The sequence below is a fragment of the Thamnophis elegans genome, chromosome 1, assembly GCF_009769535.1.
Source record: "Thamnophis elegans isolate rThaEle1 chromosome 1, rThaEle1.pri, whole genome shotgun sequence".
Lineage (NCBI taxonomy): Eukaryota > Metazoa > Chordata > Lepidosauria > Squamata > Colubridae > Thamnophis > Thamnophis elegans.
In genome coordinates, this window is record NC_045541.1 from 116,107,491 (window position 1) to 116,124,956 (window position 17,466).

The 17,466-nt window shown below is 43.6% G+C and overlaps 1 protein-coding gene across 1 annotated transcript in view; it reads left to right on the plus strand.

Moving 5' to 3' along the window:
- Positions 1-362: 362 nt before the first annotated feature.
- Positions 363-17,466, plus strand: part of LOC116505914 (cytosolic phospholipase A2 zeta-like) — a 34,608-nt gene continuing 17,504 nt past the window's right edge. The window contains exons 1-7 of the mRNA XM_032213412.1: positions 363-434; positions 3,744-3,816; positions 4,984-5,120; positions 6,809-6,946; positions 13,880-13,946; positions 15,395-15,567; positions 17,067-17,180. Of these exons, the coding sequence (XP_032069303.1) occupies positions 363-434; positions 3,744-3,816; positions 4,984-5,120; positions 6,809-6,946; positions 13,880-13,946; positions 15,395-15,567; positions 17,067-17,180 (774 nt within the window). The remainder of the gene's footprint in view (positions 435-3,743; positions 3,817-4,983; positions 5,121-6,808; positions 6,947-13,879; positions 13,947-15,394; positions 15,568-17,066; positions 17,181-17,466) is intronic.

Below are 17,466 nucleotides of genomic sequence, written 5' to 3' on the forward strand. Positions count from 1 at the left end.
CTGTCAGTATAGGAAATAACTTCTGTGGAATAAATTGGGTCCTAATTTAAAAGGACAGTCATTCTCTGATTAAGAATGAGGGATAAAATTGGCATTTCCTGGTTCTGAACACAAATATTTCACTCAAGTCCTTAAAGCAAATGCTACAAATCTCTAGAGGCTATTTTTCCAATTACTCTGTTGTTATTTTTAGAGAGTCAGGAGTCAGAGCAAGCTGCAGAAGGTAACTTAAATGATGGGCTAGGACATAATTACATACTTAACGGTTTGGTGACCTCAAAAGCTTTTCCATTTTCATTGTGTTTACTATAGGGTCTGCATGTTCCTCAGCCTCCTCTCCGTTGCTGATGTTATCTTCAGCAATGCTTGGCCGATTATCAACTCGAATGCTGCCACTTCTGGCTGTTAATATTATCAAGAAAAAAGACATGGAAGTATGTGAATATAAATGCATTTATATTCTTAATAAAATTTTAAGCAAGTATTGAATTAGAGAAAATTAGATTAGTATCTGCTTCCTATGATAAAAAGCAGATAACTAAATACAACTATAGAGTCCAGACTTGGAGGGGGTTATGTGGCTCATCTCATTCAACTTCTTGTTCTATGCAAGAATCCAAATTTAGTCATTCGTGACAGATATTTATTCATTTATTTAATTCTTTAATTATTTTTTATTTCATTTTAGAAAATTTAACCCTACTTGCACCTAGTGACTCAAGGCAGCTTACACGAATATAAAAACACCATATAATAAAAATAAAAATAATAAAAATAAAAATAATAAAAAGAAAAACAGTCAAATGCATTTATAAAATAATAATCCATCATGGCAATGACAGACATTAATACAAGCTATTTATTTTTATTTTTTTAAATAGTATTTATTAAATTTTCCAACATTTAAAAGACAAACACAAAACACAAATTTATATTTATAACAGCTTTTCCATATTGATATCAATATCATTTGTAACAATCCTATTTACAAAAATTCTATCTCTATATCACTATCCTGAGTTATATCCATATTTAAATTATAATAACATTACTCGCAGATCAATATCATATATTTCTTATACATTTTACATTCTATATATTATACTTTAACATTTTATACCTTAAGTTTCACGTTTACTCTCAAGCCAGGAATACCATCTATTCCAAATTTGATAGTACTCAGTTTCTTCCCTCTCCTTCATTTCCATAGACAGTCTATCCATTTCTGCACATTCATAGATTTTCCTTCTTATAACTGGGTCTGGAGGACTATCTGTTTGTTTCCAATTCTGTGTTAAAATGATTCTACTTGCAGTCAGTATATGTAATGTTATGTATTGTAGTTTTCTCCCCATTTTCCCATCAGAAATACCCAGGAGAAGCCCAGTTCTGATTTCAACTCTATCCTCTGTTCAGTTATCTCTTCCAGCCATTTATATCTTCGCCAATATTTTCTGACCTTAGGGTAGGTTCACCACATGTGGTAGAACATTCCCTGCTTGTACCCACATTTCCAGCACTTGGTTTGGGAACATCTTAGCCCATCTGGCTGGTGGTAGATACCACCGATAAAACATTTTATAGAGGTTCTCCTTATAAGCAGCTGACACCATTAATTTGTAGTTTCTCCCTCATAATTTATCCCATTGGTCTAATTGAATACTATGTCCAAAATTTTTCGCCCAACTGATCATTGTCTCTTTCACATTTTCTTCTTCCATTTTAAACCATAATAAAAAATTATATACTTTGGTAATCATTTTCTCCCCTGTTCCTAATAGTATTTTGTCAAGTTCCAATTGTTCTCCAAAAATGCTATATTGTTCCCGATCCTTTTTTGTGTTTTGTTTAATTTTCAGGTATGGCCACCAGTCAATTTTTATACCTTGATTTTTTTAGATCTTGCTCCGATTTTAAGTTTCCTTGTTCATCTAGTAGTTCTGGATACCTTACCATTTTGTTTATGTCTAATACATTTGGATAAATTATTTCCTCCATTGTTGATATCCAAATTGGAACTTTCATATAATGATTTTTCTTAATTGTATCCCAAATGTTTATCAAAGCATTTCGCACTAGATGCCTCTGAAGGTAAACTTTATTTTTCCCTTCCCACAGGAGCGCTGCCATCCCAATTGAAGATAGTGACCCTCTAGTGTTAATACCTTCTTTTATTGTTGAACATTTGGCCATTATCCAAATTCCCAAATACTTCACTTTTTTTAGCAATTTGAACCCCCAATTTCTCTTCCAATTCCTCATGTTGCCTTTTTGTAAGGTTCTTAGTCAAATTTTTAGTTTTTTCTTTGTTTATTTTGAGCCCGGCCATTTTACCAAATTCTTCAATTTCATGCACCAGTATGGTTCCTGCCTCCAGGGGTCTTCTATAATAAAAGCGAAGTCATCCACGAAAGCTTCATACAAATCATTTAATGGGCTCCATCCCAGTATGGGTTCCCCAGGCCCGTTGGCAGAACTATGTCTTCAACACCTTCCAAATGAGGATTAGAATGGGGGTCTGTCTAATTTCTGGGATAATGATGTTCCAGAGAGAGAGAGCCACCACAGAGAAGGCCGTTCTTCTAGGCCTACCAGAACAGTGGTGGGATTCAATTTTTTTTTTTACTACCGGTTCTGTGGGCATGGTTTGGTGGGCATGGCATGGTTTGGTGGGCAACACTTGGTGGGTGTGGCAGGGGAAGGATACTGTAAAATCTCCATCTCCTCCCCACTCAAGGGGAAGGTTACTGCAAAATCCCCATTTCCTCCTGATCAGCTGGGACTTGGGAGGCAGAGAATAGATGAGGGCAGGACCAGTCACAGGTAGTATTTACCAGTTCTCCAGACTACTCAAAAATTCTGCTACCGGTTCTCCAGAACTGGTCAGAACCTGCTGAATACCACCTCTGTGTCAGATGGCCTATAAATCTTAATAAATGAGAAATAAATGAGAAATGAGATGGAACAGATCCATCCCTAGGGGATGGAACCCGCAATATTCCTTGCCTAGGTCTTTGCCTTTTCCTGAAAACAACCATTGAAGTGGAGCTTACCATCTCCCTGATTCCATGGCCAGGTTACCCTTAACTGCTTTTGTTTACCTTCTTATTGTAGCATCTACAAAAGGAGCTAGCTCTTAGCTGACCTTGATTGATCTAAGAAACTTAGAATGGTTGGGTCTGGTTAGTGCCTAGATAGAAGATCACAATGTTGCTGTGAATAAAAGCAATGACAAACCATTTATGTACTTTAGTATATTATAGTACTGCTGTGTTATTCATACCTAATTAAACTGATGCTCATCATAGCTCTGTTCCAGTATTTTTAACGTAGTAAAATAAAGAATTTAATTAGTTTAAAGTGCCCAGGGATAGATCCAGATGTGTTCCAGATATTTTGGAATAGCATTCCCACAGTTCTTTGCTATTGGTCATGATCATGGGGAACAGGTCAGAGTTATCTAGAGGATATCAGGTTGGGTATACCTTCTTTATATAATATGTAACCAATAATTATTTTAATTAGCCATTTGGTTAAAATATCAATTTGTCTCTTATGCTTATATTTTTTACATTTACATGTTGTCTCTTACATCCTTCTGCAATCTGGAGCCTTCTAGAGGTTATACAGTTAACACAGTAGAGGTTGACTAAGGGGCTAAGAATTCCAGGAGCCCAGAAGGCTTTCCAAATATATTTCTTGTTTTCTTAAATTAAAATAAATTATCTTTCTCATTGTTTCAGTTTGAGGTGCATCCTTACTATAATCTCACAGTAAAAATCCTGAGAGCCAGAAACATCCATGGCCTAGATTTATGTAAGTAATTTATTTATTTAAATTGACTCAGTGGACTCAGTGTTCAAGATATAAATGTTAATTATTGTCCACAGCACACCAATTCACTATCTATCATCAAGTTGGTATCAACTCTGTCATAATCTAAAGTACGATACTTGAGATTGGTAATTTGTAACTCAAGTGGGAATTCAGAATTCATTTGTGCGATGATCCATTTGTTTACTTTAGCATCTCATCAACATACTGGTTCTATTTTTTCAGACACCATGGCCTTTAATAATTTATTTTTCCCATGACCTCTGATGAGAAGGGTCTCAAAATAGCAAACCCAGTTAGTTTTGGAAAACACGGATGTGCAATTTTTAGGAAATGCATTGTTGCAGTTGGACACAGTTGGATAAAGTTGCTGTGTTCTTGGAGAAAATAATGGCCCATTAGGCATATGTACAAGCACACGGTATGCTTCTAAACAAAATTCTCTAGATATTAAAACAGGCACTTAATCAATTATATGGAAAGAAGAAAGGCTGAAGGGAAGTGATGAGAAGAAGCAGAATATATACATGTGGAAATTCCTATTTAATTGTTTAATATCTCCCCTGCCTAGAAATTATTACACAAACTAATTGGCATGAAAATTTGGCACTGGCATGAAAATTTAAATGCTTATTTTAATAGCAGAATCACTTATATTCAAAAGGTGGTAGGAAGCTTCAGTAGGCAAGAATCAGACCAGCATAGTTACAACAGTATTTATTGACTCAAAATTGGAACTAAGGAACTGTAGGTAAATGCCTGTCATTTATACTCTAGGCCCACAGGGCCTCAGCCAATCATAGAACTAGAAAAAGCCTGCCCAAATATAAATGTTTTAATTTTCCCTCCAAAGCTGTTGGGGTCATCTAAGGTTAGCTTCACTTTAGCACAGTTAGCAGTTAGGATCATCTAAAGGTTAGTTTCACTTTAGCACAGTTAACACAACTATATACTGTAATGTTATGTATAACATTAACAGTACTTGCTCAGAAATAAATACTGCAGTATTGGTCTGTTCAGGTTTAGGATTTTAGCCTTGATCTCTCTTTATACCTGCTTAGCTGAAAGAGGTTACAAAATACTATTGCTATATGAAGAAAAATAATTTTTCTAGGCTTTCCCTATCCTAGCATTTTTTTATGATTATAGTGTCTAAATCAGATTGTTATGTGGCCTTAAAACTTCCTACGGCATCGCCATTGATAAAAAGAACTCCAGTTGTCTATAACAGCAGCGATCCTGAATGGAACGAAACTTTCCAATACCGAATCCATAGTGCTGTAAAGGTGAGTTTGTTTGTTATCATTCTTATTATTGATATCAGCCCAGAGAAGCAAAGCTTTGTCAAACAAGGTATACTCAGTTAGGGTTCGTAACTTAGGAGTCCTTCTGGACCCACAGCTGACTTTCGACCATCATTTGTCAGCTGTGACCAGGGGGGCATTTGCCCAGGTTCGCCTGGTCCGCCAGTTACGACCCTACCTGAACCGGGAGGCCCTCGCAACAGTCACTCGAGCACTTGTGATCTCTAGGCTGGAATACTGCAAAGTGCTCTACATGGGGCTGCCCTTGAAGTGCATCCGGCGACTGCAGTTAGTTCAGAATGCAGCTGCGCGAGTGATAGTGGGCGCACTGCGGTTCGCCCACATAACACCCATCCTCCGCGAGCTGCACTGGCTTCCTGTTGATCTCCGGGTGCGCTTCAGGGTACTAATGACCACCTATAAAGCTCTCCATGGTAGTGGATCTGAGTACTTGAGAGACCTCCTCCTGCCGATTACCTCCCTCAGACCAATTAGATCGCACAGATTGGGCCTCCTCCGAATTCCATCCGCCAGTCAATGTCGACTGGCGACTACGCGGAGGAGAGCCTTTTCTGTAGCAGCTCCGACCCTGTGGAACGACCTCCCCGTCGAGATTCGCACCCTCACCACCGTACAGACCTTCCGCACAGCCCTCAAGAACTGGCTATCCCGTCAGGCCTGGGGATAAGTTCCTAATTCGCCCCACCCGAGTGTTGAATGTTGAATGCAAGTTGTGTTTTTATTGTCTTATTTTACTCACCTACTGTTTTTGTTTTTGTATTTGCACCCCCCCCCCTTTTTGATTGTAAGCCGCCCTGAGTCCCCTCAGGGAAAAGGGCGGCCTATAAATTCCAATAAAATACTAAAATACTAAATATCATATGACAAAATGGGATAGGACTCATTTTTTTTTCAAACTATGCTACAAAACTATGATGAACAAAGTAACCAGTTGAGATTTTTACTTCTACATAACATTCTGTAGTTGGTCACTATATGATAATCATGCTCTAACAAGAGTGAAAGTTTGGGTAAATTAATCCAAGGTGTTCTTAAGATCCTTGTTTCTTTAGTTGGGGGAGAATATTGGTGTATTTAGGTCCATGTGTGGGTAAAAAGTAAGACAAATGAATTGATGAACCACCAGCTTTGTCTATCAGTGTCAAAAGTGACTGACTGCTGAATTGAAAGTAAATGAAACAGCTATGTATAAACGTTAGCAGCTGGCTTACAGCATATGATTTATATGCTGATATTATTTATACAAATAGCTGATCTGTAAATAGAATGAACTACATTTTCAATTAGCCTATCCCTTGTTAAGAAATTGAGCTGTAAACTCTGGAATGAGCTCCCTTCCCCTTTTCTAACAATGTTAATTAGCAATAGCAATAGTACTTAGACTTAGATACATCATCATGCTTTACAGCCATCTCTAGGTGGTTTACAGAGTCAGCATATTGCTTCCAACAATCTGGGTCCTCATTTTTCTAACCTCGGAAGAATGGAAGGCTGAATCAGTCCTGATTTGGTGAGAATTGAACTGCTGGCAGTTGGCAAAAATAGCCTGCAATATTGCATTCTAACCACTGCACCATCACGGCTCATTAAACATGACTAAATGAGAAAACATGTGTTTGTTAAAATAGGCTCTCATTTGCACTTTGCAGAATATTCTGGAGTTATCATTCTACAACAGAGGCATTTTGCTGAGCAGTCTGAACAGTTATGATACTTCCGTTGCTTTTGATGTAGGTAATATTGCTCCAGGACAGAATCTGACACATACATTTGTGTTAAATTCTGAGGTGAGACTCTCTTTGTAACATGGGGAAGGGCATATGTTGGAAATCAAACTGTGCAAGAATGATTCAATATTGAATAGCTCTACATAATTCAAGTATATCACAATTATTGATCTAAGATAAATTAGTATCTAATAGTGAGTATATGATCAGTTCAATGCCATTAGAATGGTATCTGGGTTTTCTATCAGGTAGAAATCTTTATGTGGGGAGGTCAGAGATTCTGAATGTTTCACTCATCTATGGGAAATGTTTGAGATGTTAAATATTTTCTCTGTAGACAGATGTCTGTGAGGATCCCTCCCAACCTCCATTTTCATTGGCAGAGGCACTGTGAGCCAGTCCTTCACTGTTTCCATGGTGACCCCACAGGCCAGATCTAAACACCCTGCTGTTAAATATTCATGAGCCATGTAAATAGGCTCAGTTGGTTAACAATTGCTTCAGCACCTTTTGGAGGTCAGCAACAGCCTCTTGCGTCCTGATTGGCCAGGACGCGGCAGGAGGCTGTTGCCGGCCGAAAGATAGTTCGGATTGGACCAGGGACTTGACAGCAGTTGCTGCCCAAGTCCCGGGCTCCTATTGGTTGCCTTGTTAGTATAAATAATTTGGCGCGCATCGCGTCCTTCGGAATCGCTGTCATACTCTACCTGTTAATAAAGAAGTAGTTGTCGTTCACCCTGTGGTCGCGTCCCTCCTTTCAGTCTTCAAAACTGGCGACGAGGATGGGATTGGCGATTCCGCGACGCTAGGGTGAAAAGAGAGAGAGAAGCAGTTAGCTGCCGCCGTGTAGACCGGCAACGAACACTGCTGGAAGAAAAAAAAAATTTTTTTTTCCTCATCTTCTCTCCCTTCATCACTGTCAACATGACGTCTGCGCTGCCTCCATTTGCCCCCTTTGGTTCTGCCGGAGAATCTTGGGAGGGTTTTATGGAGAGGTTTGAGTGCTATTTAATAGCTTCGAAAAATCAAGCCCAGACCGAGGAAGAAAAGTGCAGTTTCTTCCTCTCCTGCTGCGAACCTTCAATGTTCGCGTCTGCTAGAGCCCTGGCCGCCCCAAGGCCAGCGTACAAGCTGGGGTGGGACGAACTAATGGCAAGACTGAAAAATCATTACGCTCCCACCCCATCTGTCATCGCACGCCGCTTTGCCTTTCGCCGCCGGGTCCAGAAAAAGAACGAGTCAATAAGTCAATTTTTGGAGGCTTTGCGCATTGTGGCCGCTCAGTGTGAGTTTTCGAATTTAGAAGAGAACTTGGTGGAACAGTTTGTGTGCGGGGTCCGCGATGTCAACCAGCGGAGCCGCATGTTCCGGAACCACCGCATCACCCTAATTCAGGCCGTGGAGACTGCCAGAGCAGCCGAACTATCGGAGCAGTCCACGGCCAATATTGAGCAGCTACAGCTATCTGCGCCTGAACGGCCACCTCCAGAATCTTCAACGCAAACTCATATGGTTGAGGACGAGATGCCTTTTGAAGACCTAGAGGAAGATGTTGTGGCACAAATGAGGACTCAGCCTAAACGAAAGCCCAAATCGCAGCCAGCGGCGCAACCTGCTTCAACGGTGCCCTGCCGGGGGTGCGGAGGCCGTCACAAACGCCCGGCCTGCCCCTTCCTCAATGCCATCTGCCTCAGATGCAAAGGGGAAGGCCACCTGGCAAAGGTCTGCAGGGCCCTACTGCCGGCACCGTCGTTCCTGCAACCTTCAAGCCGATCCCAGGCGCAGCCGCGCCGCCAGCAGCCGCGGCCCGCGCGGCGGGCTGAAGATTGTTATTCCACCTGTCAACCTGTTAATTCTGACAGTGCAGCGAACCAAGCCGCTGCGGGAGCCCGGAAGGTCTCAGCCTCCGTCCAGCTGGAAGGTCAGCCTTGCCAGATGGAGGTGGACTCCGGCTCTTCCCGGTCCCTCTTGCCCTGGTCCCTTTTCTCTCGACTCTGTCCTAAAGTTCCCCAGAGCCACTTATTACCGTCTGAGGTTTCCCTGAGGGATTATCAAGGGAGGTTGATTCCCACTATGGGCTCCTTCCCTATCTCGGTTCGCTACGGGCTGTTCCAAGGGAAACTGCCCATTCTAATCGTTAGAGACGACCTACCGGCCCTCTTGGGCCTGGATTGGTTCCCAGCCCTGGGATTGTCAATAGGGGGGGTACACCGGGTTGTCCCCTCTTCCATCGAAGACATATTAAAGGAATTTGCCGACGTCTTCGATGGCCAGCTGGGTTGTTATAAGGGCACCCCCATCTCTTTAAGTCTAGATCCCCAGGTTGCTCCCATTAGGCTGAAAGCCCGTAGGGTGCCTTTTGCCTTGAGGGCCAAGGTTGACGCCGAACTGGATAAACTGTTGGCGCAGGGAGTCATCGAGCCCGTTGACCATTCTCGTTGGGAGACACCCATTGTCCTCCCAATCAAGCCAGACGGGTCGGTGAGGATCTGCGCCGACTACAAGTCGACGATCAACTTGGCCCTTCAGGCAAACCCCTATCCAGTCCCTGTAGTGCAACACCTGCTCCACTCCCTGGGGCAGGGTTGCACATTCGCCAAACTGGATATGGCGCAGGCCTATCAACAGCTCCCGGTGGATGACGATGCGGCGGCTGCCCAAACCATCATCACCCATCGTGGGGCTTTCCGTTGTCGCCGCCTTCAATTCGGCGTTTCCGTGGCCCCGGGGATCTTCCAGAGCCTCATGGAGCGGCTGCTCCATGGGCTACCGGGCGTTGTACCGTATTTCGATGATGTTCTGATCGCTGCTTCCAGCTGCTCAGAACTCATCGAAGTACTCAGGAAGGTTCCTCAGTCGTTTCAGGGGCGCGGGCCTAAAACTTAAACGCAGCAAATGCTCGTTTGCTGTCCCTAAGGTGGAATTCTTGGGCTTCATGATTGACGCCCAAGGCATCCACCCCACACCTTCAAAGGTTGCCGCCATTAGGAACGCCCCAGCACCCACCTCCAAGGCGGAGCTGCAGGCGTTCCTAGGGCTCCTGAATTTCTACGCCCCCTTCATACCTCACAAGGCGTCACTAGCCGAGCCGCTGCATCGGTTGCTCGACCGATCCGCGGCCTGGCGCTGGGGGAGCCGCGAAGCGCATGCGTTCACGGCTGTCAAAGAGACTCTGACGTCAGCGGCAGTCCTGATTCAGTACAATGACAGGATGCCACTGACGTTAGCGTGTGACGCCTCCCCCTACGGAGTCGGGGCGGTCCTGAGCCATGTCCTCCCGAATGGCTCGGAGGCCCCTGTGGCCTTTTATTCCCAGACACTCTCCTCGGCGGAGCGAAATTACAGCCAGATCGACAAGGAGGCTCTGGCTGCAGTGTCCGGGATTAAGAGGTTCCATGACTACCTCTATGGTCGGCCTTTCACTCTTGTCACCGACCACAAGCCACTCCTTGGGCTTCTGGCAGGCGACAAGCCGACCCCCCCCATCCTCTCCCCCCGCATGACAAGATGGACGGAGTTCCTTGCAGCGTACTCGTACACGCTGCAGTACCGTCCGGGCAAGCAGCTAGGGCACGCTGATGCCCTGAGCCGCTGCCCCTTGCCGGAGACCGACACCGCCCATGTGCCCAGTCTCTCCATCCTCACCATCGCGTCTTCCGGCCTCCCCATCTCTGCCGCGGATGTCGCGGCCTGCACTAAGGCCGATCCAATCCTCTCCCAGGTCGCTTCCTGGGTTTTGAGGGGATGGCCCACAGATAAGGTGGCAGAGGGCTTCCGGCCCTTTAAATCTCGACAAGCGGAGCTCTCCCTCCACGGGGGGTGCCTCGTTTGGGGGGATCGAGTAGTGATCCCTGCTGCACTTCGGCCACAAGTTCTATCCCTGCTCCATAAGGATCACCCAGGCATAGCGCGGATGAAGGCATTAGCCCGTAGCTATGTCTGGTGGCCCTTGCTGGATTCAGAGATAGCGGCCTATGTAGGCCGCTGCACCCCGTGTCAACAGTCAAGGCCAAATCCCCCCGCCGGGCCTGCTCGCGAGTGGGAGGCTCCGAGAGGCCCATGGTCACGCCTCCACATGGATTTCGCTGGTCCCTTCCACGGCCAGAATTTCTTGATTGTGGTAGACGCCTACTCCCGCTGGGTGGAGCTGGTCCTGATGGGCTCCACCACGGCCGAGAGTACGGTCCGGGCCTTGAGAAGGCTATTCGCAACACATGGGTTGCCGGACCTAGTAGTTTCGGACAACGGGCCCCAATTCATGTCCACCACGTTTCAAGAATTTCTGGCCGAGCAAGGGATCCGGCATGCGCCCATAGCCCCGTACCACCCGGCCAGCAATGGCCGGGCGGAGCGGTCGGTCCGCTCAGCGAAGGAGGCCCTGGGCCGCATGGACCGGGGCGACTGGCAGGAGAGAGTGGCGGCTTACCTGCTAAGCCAACATTCCACTCCCTGCCCTACAACCAACCGAAGCCCCTCGGAGCTCTTGATGGGCCGGCGTCTGCGGACTCCCCTGGACCGGCTCCACCCGCTGTATTCAGGGGATCAGCCGAGCAACCTGGGGGTTCTCCCTCCCCGTTCGTTTGAACTGGGGGACGCAGTCTGGGCCCGTGCATTTTCCGGGCCTACGCAATGGGTTCCGGCCACCGTAACCGCCCTGACAGGCCCCTGTTCTTTTAGGGTCGGACTGGCTGATGGATCCCAATGGAGGCGCCACCTGGATCAACTAAGGAGGCGCCTCCCGCCACCGGCCGGCAGCCCGGACCCTGTTGAAGTCAACACCGCCCTTCCGGGGTTGCAGTTTGAGGCCTTTGCCACACCAGGCCTCTCCTATCAGCTACCAGAAGCTTAATCCGGAGGGTCGCATCCTCGGGCCTTCACCACACCAGGCCCGGCCTACCCGAGCGCCCCCTGCAGGGAGTTCCAACAGAAAGCTCAAGCCGCCGCAGAACAGGCCCCACCTTTAGCTACATCCTTTCCCAGTGACACTCCTCCCAGACCTAACACTATTATTCTGGACACGCCACCACGTCCCAGCTTACCATTGCCGTTGAGCCCGCCTTCTGGGCCTTCTCGAGAAGGCGTGCCTTGGAGCTACACCCCCTTCCGGGAGGAGCTACGACAAGGAGGTCCACCTCCGCCGACGACTCCTGTGGAACTGCGAAGGTCGGGGCGGGTCCGGCGCCGCCCCGCCTATTTACAGGACTACGCATGCTCCACCCGGGGAGCATGCGCGGAACTGGGGGGAAGGGGTGTTAAATATTCATGAGCCATGTAAATAGGCTCAGTTGGTTAACAATTGCTTCAGCACCTTTTGGAGGTCAGCAACAGCCTCCTGCGTCCTGATTGGCCAGGACGCGGCAGGAGGCTGTTGCCGGCCGAAAGATAGTTCGGATTGGACCAGGGACTTGACAGCAGTTGCTGCCCAAGTCCCGGGCTCCTATTGGTTGCCTTGTTAGTATAAATAGTTTGGCGCGCACCGCGTCCTTCGGAATCGCTGTCATACTCTACCTGTTAATAAAGAAGTAGTTGTCGTTCACCCTGTGGTCGCGTCCCTCCTTTCAGTCTTCAAAACCTGCGGCCCTTGAGTTTGACACCCCTGTTCTAAAATATCTCAAATATTGATATTTCTATCATACAAACTTTCCATATACTCCTTCCATATTTTTTGATCTTCTTGGAATCAGTTATTATCTGTCCATTGACATCCTTAACATGTTAGTTTGAGGTTAGAACCTCCTTCTGGATGATAGGTTAAATAAAGGAATGTAGTAATGCTACATTTTTCAGACTCCCAGGATTTATGCTTTTATAGATTACCACATGATAATCCATTTTATACCTAGATTACTATAATTACACATCATTCTAAATAGTTGAACCCTTATTTGTGAACCAAACAAATTTAATGTGTAATATAATCAGCTTCAACCTGGTGTTCTCCAGAAGTGTTGATCATATTACTCACTCACGGCAATATCTGGAAAAATGCTGGATATTTTCAACAGAAGATGATTTGATTTTTTTGTTTTTGTTTTAAAATAAGCTGAATGATATGAATCAATCACAAGATGCTAATTAAGTAGTGTAGTATATGGCAACACAAGAAATTAAGTTGTAAACAGCTACATTGGTAGAATAAATACATATTTATGTACTTTAGTTAACACTGATATAGACAGAACTATAGTAAAAATTAGTTAAGGAAGCAGAGATATGCATAAGTATTTGTGTAGCTGTGAATATCTTGGGACTGACTTGACACTTTTAACTTATCTTTTGTCTCACCGTTCAAGGAGAAAAGAGCAGAACTGGATGTTGAATTTTCATTGGAAAAATGGTGAGGTGTTTCCTTTCCTCCATCATGATGTAATAACATGCAGGCATATTCTTTAATCCATGTTTCGTTTAAACTTAAGCTATTAATGGAGTATTGCAATTATTTGTCAGCTGTTCAGAGTAGGTCAAATCGAGAAATAGACATTACAGTAATTCCATGAATGATCTTATATTTTTATAAGGTTTATTAACAGAATCTTGAAAAATCAAGATTCCAAAACCTTTCCAATGTAATGCCCTTCTGAGGGCAACATGCCTGATACACTTGTGTCTTTGGTGTCAGGTGAGGAATTCCATTTATTCTGGACATTTCTATATTTTTTGACTAATTTTCTACTAGAACTGCCATTTTTAGAGTTTATGTTTCTAGTGAATGTTATTATTTTCATTGTACTGTTATTTTGATTTATATAATCAAAGAAAATTAAGCCATCTTTTTTAATTTCCACAGCAAGCATCCTCCCTGTAGGGTCATTACTAATAGAGTTCTTGTGGTGAGTAAAGGGAATAACAATGGTTATGGAAACTCTTAATAGATAAATGATTTGTTTATATAAATCATAATCCTATTTTATAATCCTAAACAAAAAAGAATAATTAATACATTTGCAGTCATTTCTTCCCAATTGGATTTTTACTTTTTGTTTTTTTATGTAGGCACAACCTTGTCTGTGTATTAAAGGAACTATCAATAAAAGTAAGATGGCTCCATGGATAATAAGGGGTAAGTCTTTTGCAACCACAGTTCTTGGAAAGAAGGCAATGACAAGTTTCCCTGACTTATAAACCAAGCAATAATATAATTGAAATAAATATGGTTAATCAATCATATTAATGATTGATCAATCAATCAATCATATCAATCACAATTAATCACATTTTTCACACATTGTAATCGCTGAAGGCTGGTATATGGTACAGATACAGTGATATTGCACTGGAATTATTGCAGAGAGTTTTATCTGTAGAAAGTCAACTATTAAGCTGTGTTGTTGCTTCAGGCCCCATAACCAATGGAAAGCAAACCTACAAAACTTAAACTGATCTTCTTTACTTAGGGCTTCTAGATCTGGGTGCACAAATATGTTTAGCAATAGCAATAGCAATAGGAGTTAGACTTATATACTGCTTCATAGGGCTTTCAGCCCTCTCTAAGTGGTTTACAGAGTCAGCATATTGCCCCCAATAACAATCTGGGTCCTCATTTTACCCACCTCGGAAGGATGGAAGGCTGAGTCAACCCTGAGCCGGTGAGATTTGAACAGCCGAACTGCAGAACTGCAGTCAGTTGAAGTAGCCTGCAGTGCTGCATTTAACCACTGCGCCACCTTGGCTCTATTGCTTTTCTTTGCTGTTATGTCGCTAGGATGTTCTGGATGTCTTACTTCGTTGTTTGTGCCACAGTGATGTTTCCCAAACTGGCATTCTTAGCTATAATTCCCAGAATCCTAAAGTACATTCCCGAAGAGTCTTTAGCCAGGAACTTTTTTCTTATGAAGATACTCTACAGATTGTGTTTGCTGGGCTGCTGCTCTTCCCTCTATGACTTCGGATTTTGTGATTTATATCATATTATACTAGTCAACTGAAGTCTCTGCTGCCTTATCTTTTTTTAAAGGGAAAGTACTTGCTCACTGTAACAGGGTACAATTTGCTTAGAATTGCTTCTTGTGATACAGTACAATTTTTCAAGAGAGATTTTCTTTAAAAAATGTTTAGACTCACCTATGGGATAAATAATAGTCTGGGTTTTCTTAATGTACTGCTTTACTTAGTATCATTCAATTGTTGTATTCATGTTACTTTAATAAGAAATTATTTCTTCAGCAGAAAATGTAGTTGTTTGCTAGAACTTAAATGCCACTTGAATCCCCAAAGGTGTCTGAGGACCTTCATTATAACCAAACAAAGCAACATAACAACAAAGCAATACTGTATTAAACTTGCATTGCATTATAAACACAATGCCTTTGACACTTGAAGAACACTCAAATTATTCACACCTACACCCACACACAGCCCACTATCACCACTATCACCTCCTCCTCCATCATCACCAGAAAAGAGGATTGATCTATAACCATTCTGTTTCCAGGGTTCTGTGGAAAATTCATATTTTTCCATGGTGTTCTTAAAAGCCAGTTGGTTTTAAATGCTTCTTTTCACTTTTAGATAATTGCCAAATTAACTTATCAGTACCAGGGTCCTTTGAAAATCAGTTAACAATGTTCTGTGGAGAAAATTTAGAAGAAAACCATGAGGAGATTCCATTTATCTTTCATGTGAACAAAGAAGTGTCCTCTCACCTGAACCTGAAATTGTTACAAACCATAGCAATACTAGAGGTAAGATGGTGCATTTGCTTGTTAGAGCCTCAATTATTAGAGAAAGCATCCCCATTTCAACAAGTAGGCCAGAGGTGGGTTCCTACCAGTTCGCACCTATTCAGTAGAACCGGTTCGTCAAATCTACCGAACTGGTTAGAAGAGGTTCCACCAGTGGACCCGGAAAGCAAGCCACACCTACAGAAGAGGTTACAAAAAATTTTTGAAACCCACCACTGGTCTTTGGATATGATTATTCTACACTATCATGCTCATATTTATAAAACTCAGTGGCTCTGTGAAAGGTAAGGATGACTACTGCATTTGTGGCGCAATCAGAACATTGCGTGTGTTGAAATTGTTTTAACGCAAACCAAAGATGCCTTTTAAAAAACAAGTTTACATCATATTCTTATGCATGCCAGTGCTGTGTGTGAGGTAATTTAAGGTGGTTCTGACAAGTGTTGTTGGCATCTTCATATCCGGTCACATGGGCGGCAAGCCACTCCCATCCAGTCACATGGGTGGCAAGCCACTCCCACAAAGGAGGCTACGCCCACAGAGTAGGTTCAAACAATTTTTGAAACCCACCACTGAAGTAGGCATATATAATGGCTCTATAATAATTAGACATAAATTTGATACAGATTCATAAGGAGAAAATAAGTAAATTGATCAGAGGTATTTCATCTGCCAGCAGTGGCTTTATAAAGATACCCATCAGCTCGGGTCTAGGACTGTTCTCCTCATACCCTTCGCTGCCCCCTTTTCGCCCCCAGGTTTCCGCCCCCAGCCATTAACCTCTACTATCTCACCTCTGCTGTTAGGGCCCTAGCTGTTCGTGCCGGCCAATGGGACCCAGCATCTTTAGTCCCAGGCCCTTCTTCATGGGCTTTTGGGCAGAACACTGTTCACCCTGGGCTTTTGGGCTCAGGTGACACTACACCGCCAGCCAATCAGAGGAAGGGAGCGGAGAAAGAGAGAGAGAGGGAGAGGGAGGGAGAAAATGTTCTGTGTGGATTTTCCTCTCTGGCATAAACTGCTAGGGCCCTAACAGCAGAGGCAAGATGGTAGAGATGGTAGAGGTTAATGGCTGGGTGCAAAAAAAGGGGCGGCGAAGGGTATGAGGAGAACAATCCCATTCCGCATCAACTCTGCCTTAAGGATGCAATTTTATTTCACTGAGTCCTGAAAATATTTTTAAATGAACCCATAATAAAGTTAAGTAACCCCATAACTGAGCACAAGTTATCATTATTTCTCAGTGGTCTTCGACCCACCTAGAATAATTTTAAAGAAACAAAAAAACATCCCCTGCATCTGTAAAAATGTGGGATGGGCAATAGAAGCAGTAGCCCATGAGAAGATGCTTGTGTTCTAGGTATCCCAGGCATTTTGCTTCCCACATTGGCCTTCTGCTAAAGTTTGCATTCCCATTTTCCTCTTTTTGGATGGTCTTCCCGCTGGCATGTACGTAGCTTTGTATAATCTGATTTACAGCAACTTTGTTTGGTTCCTAGGAAGGATGGAGTGAGGATTTACAGGTGAAGACTTCATTGGTTGGGAATGCAATTATTCCAGTCTCAGAACTCCCTCTTGGAAAGGAAGTTGAACTGACTGTACCCCTAGGAAGGGTAAATGTTTAAATCTTTGTGTCAAAGTTAGGCATAATATAAAACCTGGTGCTGAATCTGTACTGTACAATGTTGCCTGAGAAAGTACTTTTTATATCTCATGTTCTCAGATTTCAGCATCTCAGAGAGAGGACATTCTTCCATTATATTTCCTCTGATTTCAGTTAACAACCTTTGGTTCTTTTATTTAGCATCCCATTAATTTTATATTGAGATCTTTGTAATATGTGCAATCAGACTTTTATTCAAGAGATCTGTATATACGTTCTCTTTCCGTCCATTTTCT